This window comes from Etheostoma spectabile, chromosome 21 (assembly GCF_008692095.1).
Source record: "Etheostoma spectabile isolate EspeVRDwgs_2016 chromosome 21, UIUC_Espe_1.0, whole genome shotgun sequence".
Taxonomy (NCBI): Eukaryota; Metazoa; Chordata; class Actinopteri; order Perciformes; family Percidae; genus Etheostoma; species Etheostoma spectabile.
In genome coordinates, this window is record NC_045753.1 from 21417282 (window position 1) to 21436245 (window position 18964).

General features: G+C 41.0%; 2 protein-coding genes across 7 annotated transcripts in view; both read right to left on the minus strand.

Moving 5' to 3' along the window:
• Positions 1-14287, minus strand: part of rab11fip3 (RAB11 family interacting protein 3 (class II)) — a 29642-nt gene extending 15355 nt beyond the window's left edge. The window contains exons 1-2 of one of the 3 annotated variants that reach the window (XM_032503276.1): positions 11280-14287; positions 1865-1958 (exon numbers count right to left, since the gene is read on the minus strand). In XM_032503276.1, the coding sequence (XP_032359167.1) occupies positions 1865-1958; positions 11280-12920 (1735 nt within the window). In that variant the 5' untranslated portion in view covers positions 12921-14287. The remainder of the gene's footprint in view (positions 1-1864; positions 1959-11279) is intronic. The other 2 variants (XM_032503277.1, XM_032503278.1) reach the window with 2 other exon arrangements.
• Positions 13002-18964, minus strand: part of decr2 (2,4-dienoyl CoA reductase 2, peroxisomal) — a 7152-nt gene continuing 1189 nt past the window's right edge. Inside the window, exons 2-11 of one of the 4 annotated variants that reach the window (XM_032503286.1) lie at positions 18688-18789; positions 18477-18545; positions 17923-17974; positions 16959-17094; positions 16752-16876; positions 16345-16438; positions 16162-16266; positions 15679-15867; positions 15135-15437; positions 13002-13013 (exon numbers count right to left, since the gene is read on the minus strand). In XM_032503286.1, the coding sequence (XP_032359177.1) occupies positions 15403-15437; positions 15679-15867; positions 16162-16266; positions 16345-16438; positions 16752-16876; positions 16959-17094; positions 17923-17974; positions 18477-18545; positions 18688-18788 (906 nt within the window). In that variant the 5' untranslated portion in view covers position 18789 and the 3' untranslated portion in view covers positions 13002-13013; positions 15135-15402. Of the gene's footprint in view, positions 13014-15134; positions 15438-15614; positions 15868-16161; positions 16267-16344; positions 16439-16751; positions 16877-16958; positions 17095-17922; positions 17975-18476; positions 18546-18687 lie in introns of all 4 variants that reach the window. The other 3 variants (XM_032503288.1, XM_032503287.1, XM_032503289.1) reach the window with 3 other exon arrangements.

Sequence of the window (18964 nt, forward strand, 5' to 3'; positions counted from 1 at the left end):
AATGTTTAAAAAGTGTCTACAAAAACTGCACTCCACCTGTACAAGCACAGTGGGATTCTTTCATCAGTGTGTGAGTGACCTGGGAAGTAACGGCTGAGGTCTGATCTTGACACACTAATGGAAAACTATCCGTTTCATTCTCCACTTTGCTGATTACATAGAAAAACAGAGAAGAGAGGCTGGAAAGAGAGGATAGTGAGTAAACGGAACACGGAACAATGATCCATGGCTGGATTGTGACCAATGCCACCATGATGTGTGTGACTGCAATTTAAACATGACGGATGTTCATCTACCTTCTATTGAGCCAATTATTTGGGGTAATATAAAATATAGATAATATAGACATAAAAGCACAGATTGTGTTTGGTCAATATATTCCAAAACAGGCATGTCTGTGTAATCGCACTTTACAAAACCGGTTTGCAACTAGTGACAAATAAAGAAGAAGAAGAAAAAAAAAAAAAAAAGGCCAGGGCAGAGAGAGAGGACAGTAAATAATTTAGGTGAATAGGACTCTCTACTCAAAGCCCATCTCTCTACCGCTCCGAAACCTTGCCAATAAGCCCATGTGTCTGTGTATCTCATGCTTTCCAGTGCATGCCTTATTAATGACAAGAGTAACCCGAGCTGTGCAACCCAGTAAGCCTTGGGAAAGAGTGCTACCGATCAATAGGCGGGGTGGATTCAGGCAAGCAGGCACTATTGCTGTGACATCACAACAACCTGTGCAGTGTGTCAATACAACCAGCGTGGGCTGAAACTCTTTGTGATAATGTCCCTTCGGGGTGTCTAAATCCATCATGTATACTTCACTCATTGTTGCGACCATTGAAAATAATATAATTATTCTGAATCAAACTTTTTTTTATATCTGTATCAGTGTTTCTGTTTCCCAACCCGGCAGATGGCCGCCCACCAAGAGTCAGGGTCTGCACGTGGTTTCTGTCTGTTTAAAGGAAGTTTTTCCTAGCCACTGACCAAATTCTTGAGTCTTTGTAAATTATAAAGTGTAGTCTAGACCTACTCTATCTGTAAAGTGTCCTGAGATAAATCCTGATATGATCCGACACAATAAATAAAAGTTAATTGAAAATAGTTCAAATTTAAAGTCAATTAAAGATTTAGATTAGATTTACTGCTGTGGTGACATAACTGTCGCGACAGCCTTATAAATTGTTCCCATTTTAGGAGGGAAATAGAGTCCTTACAACTTACAGCAGATTTGTATAAAAGTGAAACAGGAGGGCAAGAAAGTGGTTAAAGACAGAATAACAGCAGTTTAAGCGTAGGGAGAAGGATCTGGGTCAGTCTTCTGGCTTTCCTTTTTAAAACCCTCACGTCAGCTGAGCCATGGATTGTGAACATACTGTGTTGACAACACTATTTGGCGCCACGGGGAATGCAGAGATGGAGCCAGATGCTGGAGACTAAACGTAGCTGCAAGAATGTGCAGCTGAGTTGTTGTTTATTACACAGCAGAATTAGGTTATCTGCAGGTAAGCCAAAATAAAATAGAAATAAATAAATAATTGTTTTTTTCTCACATATAGAGTACTACAGGCAGATTAAAAACAGCAGAACATGGAGTTCACAATGCATCACAGTTCTTTGATTTGTTTTGCAGATTGTATGTACAATGAAAAAACAATGGTCTGCATTTGTGAGACAAAAGTGAGCCAAATTTGTCCAAATATTTTTTTGGGGCAATTTTACAGATCAATTAAAATGTAGAACTCCCCTAGATTCTTACGTAACAGATCACAAAATGGAACACTAGATCTAGAAGAGCTTAAAGGAAAACAATTAAAAGACACAAGCTGGTGTTAAACAGAGTTGTTAAAACATGCATCTCATGACTCGCCTCCATTGCTGATTGCAGAGATTCCACGATGGAAATCTTCAAAGCTGATCACTCCCAGTCCACTGGGATCCAAAAACTTGGTCAGATCCTTCACCTGAAAGAGAAAAGGAACACATTCTGAACTTTCTAAACTTTAATTCCATCATGGCAACAGAAGAAAGTCCTTCTACCATAACCATAATCATTTGTTCTGCCCCTGATGCTTCAAGATGATGTCATAAATTATGTATGGGGATTTGTTTTTCCCACACAAAGGGATGATGTTTGCATTCTGACTTCAATGGAAAAGCACATGCAGAACAAGCCAGTACTTGATCTGTACATACAACTCTTAAAGATCTCTTTATTAAGGTCATTTCAATAACGTGATGGATTTACTGCAGAACTACGTGAACTGATTTTGATTACAGCAGCAAAACAAAATCACCCATAAAAACAACTTTTGACCTCCAACAGAAAAAACGCTTCTGCAGACGTCAAGTGCTTCGGACTTTATTGGATTCAGAGAAAAATTGAATTTACCAGGATTTTAAAGTGTGCAAAGGGTACTGCCTTTGCGTACAACAGGAAAAAAAATAGTGACGGAATAAATAATGTCACTGAAAGCTTACATTATCTTATGATCCTGTTCTAAATGCACATTTATTAAGCACAGAAACTTTGCTGCACTCAGCTGTTAGAGGTGTTAAGCAAGTGCACCAACATACTGTATATTCCTACAGTCAGTAACCTGGCAACGGACGGCTGTGCGATTCAGTAACTACAGCACCTCACAGTATAAAAAAAAACAAACAGTGGCACCTTGGATCAACTATTTTTTTTTTAGATTGTAAAGTTACTCCTAGTGGAAGTGAAATTAAAGCTACTCTGAGCCCTCACCTGTAGGAATGATTTGGCACATTTATTACCATCTAGTTCACTGGCTCACAAAGACCTAACCTGGGAATATGCAGCAGAATTATTAGTGGCACCGAGCAATCAAAATCGATTTGCACAAATAACAGACCAAGTCAAATGTCACCCGTCACACAATTACACAAACCCATTATAACAGTATAATTTAAGGCGTGCAGTGCTGACAAAATTAGCTGTTTGAGGAGCCTGGGAGTATGTCGGGCGAGGTTTCTGTGGTTTCAGCTCACTTTATTCCTCGAGAAAGTATAAGCACACAATGTGAACATGGTCATTTCCCAGAGACTTTCATTCTGTGTGCGGCCTCTCTCTTCTACACATTTTATATCGGTTACACATAATAACAAGTTGATCTGCTTAGCAACGCTGAGTTTTGACTCAGGAGGCTGAGAGGGCTGAAAATCCTAATAAACGGACTCCGACAACCCCCGTGGCTTATGATCGGGGCTCTGTGAATTAAGCCCAGCTGTATTTAAAGAGAGAGAGACAGGAGGGGAGTGGCGCAGCTAACTGGGAGGTGGTTCACACTGCAACGTTAACTTTAGCATGTGGATACAAGGGCTCATCCAACTTCCATTTCTGCTGCGCAGAACCTTTATGTGCAGCACATTTGCTATACACTGTAGGCTAAAGAAGAGTTGGTGAAGAAACTGTGTCTTTAAAGGACTGAACTTGTAAAAAGGAACTGTGTGGCGGAGGCGTTAGAATACAGCTTTTCCATTTCCCAATGGTGCATCACAGTTCACGAAAATGTAGTTTGTTCCATGAGAAAGCTATTCAGAAACACCTCTGCTGGGTGAGGTGAGAAAACTAAAGGTGTAATTGGGAAATGAGCGTCTATGGTCCTGATGACATTTTTACATTACAAGTATGATAAGCGGTGAATTATTAGGCCTGGTTATTGCATCTGCAGTAAGAGACCAGGGCAGTATACTATACCGACATAGGACTGACCGGACTGGAGGAACCACTGTAAGAGCCAAGGCAACCAGAGCCTTGTAAACCTACTATAACGTGGAAGCCTCCGTGGCCTACAAGAGTTGTTAAGCATGCCCTGTAGAGCAGTGCCAGGCCCCTTTAGGAATTATGAGCAGAGCCTTTTGGCATATTTGTAGGTCTGACCTAAAAACTAGAGGTGAATGTGATTTCAGCTGAGTTGTGATTTGGCCCCAGGACCCTGGAAAAGCTTCTCTGGAGCTGTTGAACTGGCCCCATTTTTTTTCTTAACCCTTGTGTTGTTTTCACTTTCGGGACCCTCTCGTATCCCTCGGGTCTAATTGACCCGTGACTTCTTTTGGGGTTTTAAAAAAAACAAAACAATTCTGAAATAAAATTTTACTTCACAGTCGATTAACAAATATTGTCTTTATCTCAATTTCAAACAATTGAGATAACATATATGTTCAGGTATTGCAATCAGTGTCTACTAGCACACAATTAAAAATGGAAGTGTGATTCATTTTTTGTTCCAAAGGTTAATGATTCATGTTAAAATTCCACTATGGAAAAAAAAAACTCAAGTGGTGGTCGTATCTAGAATACTTTTCTGAATTGAGTCAGGAATACATGTTTATCAATGAAAATAAGGTAAGGCCATTGATGTTCAGGTAGAAAAAATGTACTGTACCATTTTTCTTCTTGTAAAAATTTGAAAAGGGTCAATATGACCTGAATACCATACAATGGTTAATCATTTTGTTAGAAACACTGTGCATTGGATTAATAATTTATTTTCGCATTTTTGTTTTGATTGTTACATTGTACTCTATATTTGACCTGCATCTATTGCTGTCTTGCTTTCAGTGATGTAGTACACGAGATCGGTCTTGGTCTCAAGACCGCTTTTTGAAGGTCTCGACTCGGAATCAACCGCTTTGTTACTCTGTCTTGTCTCGGCCTCAGATAAAGAGGACCCAGGATTTTAATTCAAAACCACAACTGACTTTTGATTATTTTAATCAAGGCATTGCTAATGATTCACTTATTGCAATAAAAGAGGTGAATGAAGAAGAATCTTTAAATTTGTTTAATGTGGGTTTTCGTTTTTTTATGGAAATGTGGATCTTTCAGATTAATTTGAGAAGGGCCTATGGTTAGCCTTTTGCACATGTTATCATGGCACGCAGTGTGGGACTTGCACTGGTCTTGGTGATGACTTGGTCCCTGTTCAGATGGGCTTGACTACAACAATGCTTGCTGTTATGTGCTATATAATTAGAGTTTACTGGCATAAAGTTTAGGCATTCAAGATAAAAAATGACTTCTTAAAATAACTATATAACGGGACTTGGATATAATATCTTTTTACACTTACTTCTTAGTTCCTTTGTCTTTTGTTGTTTTTAAACATGTCGTCTAAGAGTACTATCATGAATAATGTATTATGTAATAGCCTAATTTGCATTGTTGCACCTAATATAATATATAACGAGCACAGCACTGAAAGACAGCGGTAAGTCAGATAAAAACTAAACTTGAAGGCAACTCTGTCTGCTTAGTGAAGCAGTGAAGGCCCTGTGGTTTTTCTCTTTCCTCTATTTGTGTCTAATCAGTGCCGGGGCACGCCTGACCGCCTCCACACAGACCACTGTTGTGCATAACCCCATGCAGAAGAATACCCTTTGGTGAGTCTTTCCTGGAGGGGATTTCACAATAGTTCCTAAACAAAACTCTGATAACCATGATCATAAGCCTAGTGGGTTGGCAAACGATGATGGAGAAGAAAACCGAAAAAAATACAAATAAAAAAAAGAATGCTCTTAGGATATAAACATTATCAAACAAAAAGTGAACTCAAGAGAGGGGACGTTTCAGGGCATGGGACATTCCATTGTGGATTAGAGGGGCAGTACATAAAAGCAGCGGGTGAGGGGAGAGAGGCTGGCCAAAGTGGGGTTGGGAATGTCAACTGACAAGAGAGACCCCACCACAATGTAGTTCAGTATGGCTTTTGTGCAGAATTAGGGTCAAAACCAGTGAGAGAAACAAGTAAGTGGTGGTTGGGAAAAGCTTTTTAAATAACCAAATTCCCAGATTTGGAACATGCCTGTAGTACATTTCCCATTTGAGGACAATTCATTTATTTTGGGGTAGTCATCAAAAAGGTACAATAGTACCTGCACACACTAACAGCAGTTCCGCATTAACTGTTCATGTTCCTAACACAGTCAAGATATAACACTAAACTACGGTAAACCAGATAAAGGCTACAAATAAACCTTCTAGATGCCGTAAACGTTGACATACAATAAACTATACATAAATTGAGCTTTAAGATTCTACATTACAAGATGCTAATATTCAAACCACACACAATGTGTAAGGGTGTGTATTGAAGTCACATGTCATATCCTGGAATAATTCTGGAGGAAACATTTGCATGCTTAGCATTGAAGCACTAACCGAACACGCATGCAAATACCTATTAAATACCTTTCTGTGCCTGACAGCCCGCTGGGGGATGTTTGCAAAGTGGTACACAGTAAGATCCATGCAAGGCCTGCTCCTAGCCCTCAGCTTAACTATGACAGTAGAAATACTAAATCTTTGAAGTACGCCTGTTGCATATAGGCTCAGCAAAAAACAATGAATCACATTTGTTATAACATTACGAAATAAATTCTACTAAAAATACCTCCTTATGACAGCCCGAGCCCTCAACACCACTTCCACTTGACTGGCTTACAATGTAAAAAATTTTTTTTGTTTCAAAGTGTTATTTATGGATGTCCTTATGAATTAGTAAGACCTGTTGCCCTGTGGTTTTCTAATTCACACTGCTAAAATACTGTTTACCGCCATGGTAAGCCACCCAGGAGTGGAAGTTATTGAAACCACTTCTATCGCCAGATGACTGGAACACGTGGGCATATCAGGGCAATGCTTATTTAAAAATGAAAAGCACACATGTATTGCAAACTGATATGAAAAGACTGGACCAATTGCTACCTCAGCATGAAACAAATCAGTGCTCTGGCTTCAGATGCATGTCAACCTCGTTAGATCAGACATGACTTTCCCACTGGTCCTTGAGTTCAGCTAATGAATGCCAAATCCTCTGAAAGGTTACATACATTATATAACATTCCACAAATTCTGAAGATAAGTCTGTCTGCTGCTAGCTTACTTATTGTAAATGAAAAAGACAAACATGCCAAAGCCTCAGGCTCTCTCTGATCACGAAAGGACAGAAATCTGAGAGGAGGTTCCTGTAAGGGCACAAATTAGCTCTCGCAAACCAGATATCCGATTGCGAAACACAAAGACACATAAGTAATCAATCTGCACAATCTGGTCAGCAGTCCTAGGACCTTTAAAGGCTCTGACACACTAACCCTACGCCGGACTGACTGCCTCCCCGAATTGGTCAAAAAAGTGCCTCGGAACACACCGAAGCGACGTGAACTTGAGCGTACGTTCTGCATGTGCGAGAGGAAATACGTCTCCATAAGAGCAGGCGGCGCTAATCTGTATTGGGTCTGGCTTCTCCGGAATTTCAAAACCGACCATAATGGTTGCTTGTTCAGAATACGATCTTGTATTTTACAAAAATAGTTCACCGAAACGTGTTTCTGAAAAATGTTTAAGCAAGAATTAGGCCATGCAGTCGGATTTTGAGAGGCGTTCGTCACATCCACCCCACTCGTTATTTCTGGGTTAGCACTCCACCAATCAGATCGACCATTGAGTCCAACTGCCCACCCACCGATTCAACATGTCAACTCGGCCAAAATTAAGGCTGAGGGCTCCTCCGGCTGACGACGGCACGGAACACATCGAACAGACTCGAGTCACTGACCTCGCCAGACAGTTGATACTCAGGGTGGTGTGTCAGCGCCTTAAGAAACAAAGATCCAAAGGAAACTGCTGGAATAGTCAGGAGGTGCAGCAGGAGAACTCTACCAGAAACCAAACCGTTTGGAATAACAGTTAAATGGATCACACCTATGAAATCAACTGCCCGTGTCATTTAAACGTCTCACATTTAGCAATGCCTAGCAAAACAACAGGTTGAATCGATTTAAATTAAACCAACATCACAAAAGCTCCACTTCTGTCCCTCAAAACAAGGTCATGGGCAGCTGGTGGATAGCACCCAAAACCATGGGGTCCCTCTGACTCAGGAAAATACATTTTACTCTTAATCCTTCACAATTCCCTGCCTGGAGAGCCATAGATACCTACAGCTACACATGGGACAGTTCAGGGGCAAAAGAGGCACTTTGAACTGGGAGAGAAGGGATTCAAATGAATTAGTGAGTCAGCGTTTGGAGTACCAACTAATACCTATCCTCACCCAATTCAATTTTCAATTCAATTTTATTTATAGTATCAATTCATAACTAGAACTGCACGCAGTTTCAACGGGGTCCAAGCCTCCCCGCGCCAGTCGTCCCCAGCGACCCGGGGAAATGCTCTATGTTGATTAGAGCGCCCCCTAAGGGCCCGTCTTTACCAAATTTGTCAGTGAGCGTCCGGGCGGTGGGCGAAACAATCATTACCGGTTTGGTTTTGATAGCATTCACTGTGGCAGAGATATTGCAATTGCAAATTTCCCATTTAAATGCATTGACTTTGTCCACAAAACCAACAAACGTTAATTATAGCGCCCCCTAGTGGCCCATCGTTACCAAATTTGGTATAAAGCCTCCGTGCGGCATGCCAAACAATCACCCCAAGTTTGGTGTTGATACCACATATTTTGGCCGAGATATGGCAAAGTACGTTCGTGAAAAACACAGTTTTTTGTATTTGTAGCGCCCCCTAGTGGCCAATGTTCGCCAAATTTGGTACAGAGCCTCAGGGGGTCATAGCAAGTAATATCGTAAAGTTTTGCTTTTATAGCATTTATTGTGGCCGAGATATGGCAACGGCAATGTTTTCATAGCTAGCAACTAAAATTTGTTTGCGCGTAACACGCGCAATTTTTATCCTATAAAAAATCTTTATGCAAACTTTTGTCAGGTGGGTCTGGAGATGCTATGTGCCAAGTTTCGTGCAGATCATTGCACGGTCTCGGAGGAGTTAGAAAAGGTTTTGAGAAATCGCCATTTTTCACGCATAAAAGTCTAGGCGGAAAGGGCGTGGCCTATATCACGAGATTCAGTAGGATCCGGGAACGGTGGATGTAAGGTTTTTAAATTTCGAGTACGGTTTGGGAGTTATAGGGCCAAACGGTGTTTTTTCTCTGCTATAGCGCACTAGTGGGTGGAGTGGGTCAGTTTTTGGCTGAGGTCTTTGCGGACTTTCGGACAGTCCTGAAAATGGCGCGTCGCCACCATGTACGGTTTAGGCTGCAGCACCACTTTTATGCGGAGAAGAATAATGAAGAAGAAGGAAGAAGAAGGAAACCTAGCGAAAACAATAGGGTTCCACAGCCCTGCTGTGTGAACCGCGTATCGCCTTGCGATACCGCGGTGCACGCATCCTCGGGCTTGGACCCCTAACAAGAGTTATCTCAAGACACTTTACAGATAGACCACACTCCAGAATTTACAAGGACCCAACAGTTCTAGTAGTTTCCTCCAGAGCAAGCAACAGTGCGACAGTGGCGAGGAAAAACTTCCTTTTAGGCAGAAACCTCGGTCAGACCCAGGCTCTTGGTAGGCGGTGTCTGACGGGCCGGTTGGGGTTAGAATGAAGAGTGGCAATAAAAATACCAAAGGCCTTGTTCAAAGTTCATCGAAAAGAATTTAAATTAAGATGGTTAAAATATATTCTAAATTAAATATGTTGCCTGAATCAGCCCCGTATCTAAAAATCAACATTTAAAAACAAGACACACTTTAAAAGTGGATTATAAATACTGGAAGTGACATTAGATTATTCCAATTGCTTTATGAAGAAATAGAGACCAAAAGTTGATTTACAAGTTATCTCACACATGCTCAGCAGGGCACACTTGACAGTTATGTTGACTGGTTGGGTTGCATCATCGTTTGCATCCACCCTTTTACCGTTATTTGCAAATGGTGGGATCACTTGCTGAAGCTCAGTCTGATTCTTGTAAACATTTAGACAGGCTTACAGACATGCGGACAGGAAAAGAAATTGACGTCAATTTGACTCTGGAGCGTGCGAGGCCTGTGTCAAATGTTTATCCTTTGAATTTAACTTTTAGTTAAAGACAAGACCAGCACCTGAGCTTATGATACAGTTTAGTCAATGGCTTTACACAGGAAATAAGCAATATCAAAACCAAATGCACTGATGAGCAGCAAACAGGCTCTCTTCCCTTTTGCTGCTCATTAAAGAGAAATGCTGATTCACTATCAATTAGAATATAATCAATTTAAGTCATTATGTGCAGTGTTAGATTAAAAATATATATATTCATATGGTTGGAAAATGTCAGGGCAAATACAACATTTTGAGGGCACTTAATGCCCTCAAAAGTTGCTGTTTTTGAAATAAACCTAGATTAAAACGCATACAGTAATCACCACCTTGTGTCAACATGAGTAAATAAAAAGCATACTATTGCTATTACCCGTGCATGTACATGCAACAGCAGTGATTGTGTGAATGTATGTTAGAGATTGAAATTTAATGAATTGAATCAAAACAAAATATGGCCTAAACTGATAAAAATATATATTTTTTTTCAAAACCTGGGAGGCAATTGTTCCCCTCAGGTCAGGTTATTTTAGGAGAATTATGAGGTTTCTTGGTGCATTTTGGCCCTTTGCCCCCCTTAATTTCTGACACGGATAATGGGTCACCTTGTCATTTAGAAGGTTTCATTTTTTAGAGTTGTTCCTTTGCCTCTTGACTTGCAAGTAACAGAAATTATTTCCAAAAAGGGCCATGAGAAACAAGAGTGTCATGGGTGGAGTGAGGCGCATCAACAACCATTTCTAAACCACATGATAATTATGCAAATGGAACAAAGAGTGTTTGTCATCGGACATATGGAGGAGTTCCGGGCCGGAGAGAATTCATTACAGCCAAAACACTTGACAGACTTATCGGGATAATCCAAATCCGGGCTTTTGAACACTTACCAAATATAGATGACTAACTAATCCTGGCATGGTTATAATAATATGCTGCGGTATTAGTAAATCTATTAATGCTTTGTAGAAAACACACCAGCACCACAGCAGGGGTGGTGTTACCACTGCTCCACAGTATGTCAGGGCAACATAAACCTAATGTTATTCATTCAAACTCACAATCAAGCTTCAGTTTTGAAAAAATAAAAATAAAAAAAAGTGTATAAATTGTACCAAATTTTCCTCTAACTATAGTTAGTTGCAAATAAATTTAGATCCTAAACAAGTTGAAATACTGATAGCAAAGTGACATCAGCCAGATGGATTTAGTTGATTGAGTTAAGCAGGCTTTTTGCAGGAAGCTCGCTGCGGTTTAGCAGAAAATCAATCATAAATCATTTACATATATGGAGCGTTATATTGTCTTACATTGAACTTCACTCAGCATTCAACACCCAGTAGCGGCAAGCGCCAAACTTGGACATCAACAGAAAAATGAGCCATCTCACCTGATCGGCCCCATAGGCAGCAGCAAACTCCATAAACTCCTCAATACGAACAAATCCATCTCCATCTTGGTCTAAAGCATCGAACACAGCTTTTAGAGGGGAGACGTCTTCCTCCCTTATATTCTCAGCTGAAACCATCGGCAGTGAGTCATCTGCCACCATATTAGAGAGACAAAGTGTCTCCACAGTTTGCTCACTAGTCCATGCAGCCTCAGGAGAAGAAGTATGCAAATCCTGGACTGAAAAATCAAAAGAAGACACTTCATGACAATCTGATCCTTCGAGCTGGTTACTGTCTGTCAACCTCTCCTCTTTACTCGACTCAGTTGTTGGAGCAGGAACACTTTCATTCTGTACACCCTCCTGTGGTTTCAAGTCCCACGTTTCGGTGTCATGGACCTGGTCAGCAGTCAAACACAGATCCAAAGCCATTGCCTCATTCCCCTGATTTTTGGCTTCAGAACAAATATCGTCGTCCATTAAATCCTTAGACTCATTTTCCACAGAGCAACTCTCACTGGTGAAATCACCCGGGTTGAAGGCATCTTCACCCAGAGGCACTGTCAGTGATGAGGGTTCAGCTGTCAAACCCAGAACAAATGAGTCATTCTCGCCTTGGTCTGAAGTCACATCTCTATTTACAGTAGCTCCTGCATGTTCCACCTCCGACTCCTCGGTTGATAAATCCAATGGTGGACCTGTGCAGGTAACAGAGGGAGAACTGGCAGGGCACAGGCTCAGACTACTGTCACAATCTGGAACATCTAAATCCAACAAAGGCACAGATCCTGCAAAGCACTCCAACGGTCTGCTGACGTGGTTATGCGGGAGGCAGTTCTCAGGTAAACCATGCAGGGCAGTGCTCCAGTTTACAGGCAGAACAGTCACTTGATCAGTTAATAAACCTTTGTCTCTAGTTTCGGGTGACAAAGTCTCCCAGCTCGGCGTGGGAGGGAGACCCGCCTGCTCCTCTTGCGACTGGCCTACCAGCTCCTCACTGACACCCTGTGGGTTCAACTCACCTGAAGCCTCTGGGGGGAGGCAAGAGAGGAGATCCACCAACAAAAATGGATCCCCTGTGTCGGTCTCAGAATTTCTCTCGGAAATTTTCGATGGAGAGACCGGTACATTGAGACTTACTAGCTCAGCCTTACTATTGAGGGCATCTGGGCTCTCAGGAGAGGCATCCTGCATCAGACTCAGTTCCTCATGGGCAGAGTTAATCCCAATCCCATCAGTAAATTTGGGAGAAAATAGCCATGACAAAGTGCAGTCACTAAGTTCATCAGGTCCCTCAGTTTTTTCTGTGAAGGACAATTCCTCTACATGACTACTATGGAGAGAGGCTTGGGAACTATTGGACTGATCTCCCTCAAACAGTAAATCACCACGAGGAAAAACGGAGATATTTATGAGGTTGTCCAGCTTTACTGGCTTGTCCTGGTAACTGTTTTTTTCTACACTATGCTGGGAAGTTTGATCCTGGTCGCCACTTCTGAAATCCAAACCTATCTGGTCACCCTTGTTTTGACAGAGCACACCTCCATTGTCTGAATCCAGTGTGTGAAATCCGAGAGGAAATGGCTGTTCTGACTCCCACTGTGTGTGCCCCAAAGGGCCAGACAGAACTGTCGGTTCCATTTATATTGGCTGTTCCACTTTACAAACTTCAGAAAGCTGCTGTATTATCTCACTGCTGTCGTCGAGCTCATGTTCTTTAGCTTAAATGCCATGCTTTTTTTGTTGGTTTGTTTTAAATGGCATTACACGTCTCCAACAATGACATCTTGAAATGAATGTGTGGGATTCTTACAAGCATGGTCTACGTCTGATATTTAAAATACAGGCCGGTATTCTGATTTTATAAATAACAGTAACACTTAGCTAGCTAGCTAGACTAGTAGGTGTAGTTTTAAGAAGAAAGTTGGGTAGGTTTAGAAACAATGTCAGTCAGGCAACGGATTAACACATTTGTTGTCTTAACTTCACTAACGTCAGTTGCCATCCACATCTTGACAACAATGTTAGCTAAATTCGAAAGGCATACTCTGTCTCTGATGTGTTTTGACCTACTATGTGTCTTTCTGGCATGGCAGGTCCACTCCCGGTTGTTGCCAAATGTTTGCGCTGCATCACATCCAACGTTAACATGCTTCGCTTCCGCCTGAAAACTGGTGAATCACTTCAATAAAGTCTCAGAAATTAAGTATCAACATCTCTCCTCGTGAGCCAATTGGAAACGAAAAAAAACCGCGTTGATTAAATCAGCAGTGTTTGTCAACATTAGCTTTCTTAGCCGATTATCCAATGTTATACATCGCAAGCTTCTTTTCTGAGGAGCCACAGTGCAGCGAGGAAACGGTGTGACCAGTGCTCCTCATACAGCCTATGCTCAAACCTAACCCGACCTAGTGTTCAACCTTTCAAGGCGGTTTACTAAATATAACACCCCGTCAAACCTTCCAATGAATTTATGCTAGCAACTAACGTTAGCTCCTCCTTCGAGCATCCCACGTCTTTCGTTCCATTGGCCAGAGAAGCTGCTAACTGACTAGCTAACCAAATTAGCCTATTAGCTAGCTAACACGCCAAACAGTCCAGCTTCTACCTCTCTTAATTTAATAAAACCAAATGGTAGTTTGTGTATTGCGCTGTTTAAGAGGTAACTACGGAAACGGTCGCCTCTGCGATAGTTCAAGAGTACGTCTTCATTTCGATGCCGTTTTCCAGCGGCAATCCACCTGTGTCTGTCACAAGACAGGCCAGACGAGTGACGACACGAAACCGTCCATTCCTCCTTAAATTCTTCTGTTATCTTAGTCTCAAAAAACACAGCAGCCACAGCGTCCCTCGTCGAAGCCAATAATGGAACGAAAAGGGTGTGAAATAAGACCAAAAAACTCCATCATTTGGCGAACAGTCCACCGATGTTGATCACAGTCACACACCGAAAGCTCTCGCATCAGCATCAGCAGTGTCCCATCCTCCTCCTCCTCCTCCTCCAGCCGCATACACACCACTGACGTTTCACGCAAGCGTACAAAATACCCCGCAGTATCTGGCTTCACAGCAGTTATCAATGGGACCTTATGATTTTTGTTTGTGCACAAACCCCATGTATAATATATAAAACGCTGCCACACACATTTTAAGTAAGCAGAGGTTAAAGTTCAGGGCCAGCTATAGAAGATTTCAACTGACAGGGACTGGGGTGTCCTGCTCAATGACACTTCAGCAGGGTGGATGTTTGTCTGTAAATCATCAGGTCTACCAGTTGAAGAACTGTTTCATTAACCAGTCAACAGTTGACACAGAATCACATTCAAACCAGCATTAAATAGTTTGGAGAACTCAAGTGGACAGGTATCTGTTGTATTGAGAAAATAGTAATTATGAAATGGTTGCAATTGTAATGTTTTGGCCCCCCCATCTGACTTACGGAGGTATTAATTTTTCTTCCGATTTGCAGTTGCTGTTTTTTGCTCATCTAATCCAATGGATCCCAAACGTTGTTTTATCACTAAGCACACATTGTAATCTAAATATGTATGCAATATTTCACAATTAAATAAGAAAACTAATTGGAAAATTTAGAAAAATCTAAAATTTGTGTAATAATGCTATGTTGTATTTTTCTATAATCAACTTGGTAGGTAGCAAACCATGGATTTAATTGAATTAAAAACCGTCTGCTCCTTCCTATAGGTACAATCCAAGCTGCAGTGATCAAGGCAAATGCATCCTTGTGCCAGTCAAACACAGAGACATTAGCAGAAATACATGACTTTCAATAGTAAATGCAAACAGTCATAGTACATGGAAATTATAAATACTTTATTTATAAATGAGAGGTACTGAAAAATCTCACATGACTATACATGAAATGCATGATGACAACACACAGCACTGTTATGGGTGAAAACTCTCTGAATTGTTATATAATGTGATCCATTACTAAGATTGTAAATACATATAATACAGCAATTAGTAGGTTAGTGTTCAACTCCTCCAACCACTTAGCAACACACTCTTACAGCAACAGTGAGTGAGATAAACCACAAATACTGTAAATGTATCATATCAGCACAGTTGGCCCATAAATTACACTTTTTGTTGTCAGGATTTACTTGTCTCTTTTCTTTTCAGATGACCAATAACCTGAAAGAAAATAATAGAGATACATGAATTAATGTGGGTAATGGTATATTCCTGTCATTAAAACTATATTTAAAATTCACAACTCTAAATCAGAGATGACACAATGCACAGCACAATCTCATTCTCAGTCATAATTTCTGTCCACGTGGACCTCAAGCTGCACCTCCTCCTACACACCTGGGTCAGGAGGAGGACAGAAGAGCCCCTGTTCAGAGTTTAGCGGATTTAGAGGAGGCTATACCCAACAGCATGGAGACATCGTTGGCTGACGTCAGCCACGCTCCGCCGTCCGCCACCAGGATGGCTCCAGTCACAAAGGAGGAGGCCGGGCTGGCCAAGAAAAGAGTGCAGTGGGCCATCTCTGTTTTGTTGCCTGCACGCTGTAAAGGAATGGACTGGAATGCACCAGCAGCCTCCCCTCTGGGACCACCTAATGCATTAGAAGACAAAGAAAAAAAACATGCTCAAATACTTACTCTGTTATATGTACATCTGTGGTTCCCAATGTTTTTTTGGCTGAACCCCATAGCCCTGTCAGATGAGCACCATTCGCCATGTTCCAAATACGTCCATAGGATGGGTTATATTTGCATATTATTTAATCCTATTAATTATAGGAAAGTGGTAATTGTTTTTTTCATATTCAATTGTCATGTTTTCTCTGGTTTGGTCAAGTTTGCATTGAGTGGCAGTTAACTAACATATCTTTAGATTAAGACTTTACCCAGTCTGCGGAAGCCCTCTGTGCCAGAGACAGGACCTGGAGCCACAGTATTGACTCTCACCCCACTGGGCCCCCACTCCACAGCCAGGTGCTTGGTCATGGCATCTGGGGGACAGGAGAGGCAACATTGAGTAATCTGATTCTAATTTTGATATCATTACATAACAGCAAAAAAGCTCTTACCATTTGCAGCCTTAGCGGAGCCAGCATGCACCTGGAGGGCCTGCCCCCTGTATCCAAGTGTTGCAGAGATGTTGACTATGTTGCCCCCATGATCCTGCACAAAAAAATGACGGGAGACTTAAAATCAATTTGATGAGTTAATAATCAAATCTGCGCAGAGGCGGCAGTTTAAATCCCATTTAGAGACAAGATATTCAGTCATCTCTGGTCTTTAGTGTCCTCTTTTGGTGACCACAGTGAACTGCAGAGAGTGAATCTCACTTTAAAAATAATTGACTAGCAACCCAATTGTGTTCCTGTAGATATGGTATTATCGTTATTTCAGTGCTATGATAACTTACTTAGTTATAGCTCCTTGACTTGCAATTGAGACGTATTGTATCACACAGACAGAGAATGTACTGTACCTGGAACCATTTCTCATAAACCACCTTGCTGGTGTTGAATGTACCCATGGTGTCTATCTCCATTACTGTCTTGAAGGCATTAAAGGAGAGTGAGGTAGCCGGGCAGAGGAAGTTTCCAGCAGCATCTGTCAACGACAGCGACCGTGACTTTAACCCAGGCCAATAAAGCTACGGATAAATGCATTAATTATGTGCTACATGGATTACTGTTAATGAGGATGTCTATGCGGCCCAACTCTTTCAGCGTCTCATCCACAGCAGCTGCGATGCTCTCAGGCTTCCTCACATCTAAACAGAAAGGGAGGCAGCGTCGTCCTGACGCTGCAGACAGCTTTTTAGATGCCTGGTGAGACACACAATCAAATTACATGAGGCCAATACATTAAAGCCAATGTTGCAGGTAAGGTAAGGCAAGGCAAGGCAAGGCAAGGCAGCTTTGTTTGTATAGCACATTTCAGCAACAGGGCAATTCAAAGTGCTTTACACAAAATCAGTTTAAAAAACAACAACAACAAAAACAAAAAACAGATAAAACACAAGTATAAACAGTTAAAAATAAAAACATTAAGCAACAAAATTCATTCTATAAATTTGAGACTACCTTCACACTAATTAGTCAATGTTAGTGCTACCTTTCGTGATCACCCTCAGTGTCACTACCCCTCACGACTATTTTTAGAGACGTTACCTTTCGTCTCCTTGGACTCTTCTTCACACTAATTAAGCCAATCTAGCGTTGCCTTCAGATCTTTCGACACAACACATTCACACTTTTTCTTTAAAGTGTTACCGTTCGAGTCTGTCTTTCTCTGTCTTTTTCTGTATTACACAACCTTTATACGTTTTGTAGGTTATCACCACTGTTGATTAATGGGTACATACAGTACTCAAGATATGTATATCATGTTTAAAAATATCTACAAATTGTCCTGGTGAGTTGCTGGAGATAGCTAGCTAGTTTACAAACAGCAGTGCATACAATAACACTTTTTACTGTCAGGGAATAGCACAGAGTGAAAGTCAACATTTCCTTTATATCTAGTGACAGTGATCATGTCATTAGTTCAAATAAGTACTGGGAAAGTTATCTAGATCTAGAAATAGATAGAAATCTAAATATAGTGTAAGATATATGATTTGGCGTTTTGGAAAATATTTTAAGAGGAATCACCTCTTTGAGCTTGTCCAAGTTCCTGCTCGCAATCACTGTGTCACAGCCATGCCTGAAAGATAAGAAAGAAAATAACAATAACAATACTAGGAGCACATGCTTTATTGTGTTGATTAGAACATGAATGTGTAATGCTTGCATAAATAATGCTGAAAGAAAGACAGAATGAATGACAAAACAGGTAGGATAGAGGGTGAGTGAATGCAAGGTCCAAAATGTGATAAAAGGCTGCAGGCACACAAAATGAGAGCGCTTGATAAAAGATCAATTATTTATGGTACATGAGTAAATTATTGAACTATTTCAACTTTGTCACACAAGCAAAATGATTAAAGTCTGACTGTCAGATAAACAACCAGGAGGTTTAAAGTACACCAATGTACTATCTTGCTCCCACATTTTACTGTGTTAAAGTAGTGACAATGACACACTGATGACAGAGCACTGACTGTATGAATTTATTCTTATCCTATATGCACCAATGTCTGCGAATAATAGGACATTTTTGGAAGATCTGGGCGTGTTATGGAGAAACAAGCAGTTAATCCTCTCACCTCATTAAGATTTCAGCTATCCTGAATCCAATTCCAGATCCACCTCCCGTGATAAAAGCCACCTGATCTCTGAAAAATAAAGTGCAAACCTTCAAAGGTCACTTCATGGAGTTATTACAGTGATAAGCATGTCAATGTGTATTTACTGTGTGAATTAATTAAAGCAATCAGATGACACCAGGCATTGGGAAATACATGTGTTGATGCCTACTTTAGTAAATCTGGACTGTAGATGTGTGTGTACGAAGTCAGGCAGTCATCTGTGCCAACATCTTCTGGCAGCAGCTCTCCTTTTCTTTGTGGCTCTGCCATACTGATAAACAATGAATGTTAATTAGATGCTAGCACACTGGCATTACCATGATCACAATGTAATACAAGTAAAAACTACCCTAAAACATAGTTATACTGCTCATTTTAGCCTAACTTATTACATCTATCTGTAAAAATTCTGTCTATAATAATAGCCGCCTGTATATATATTCATA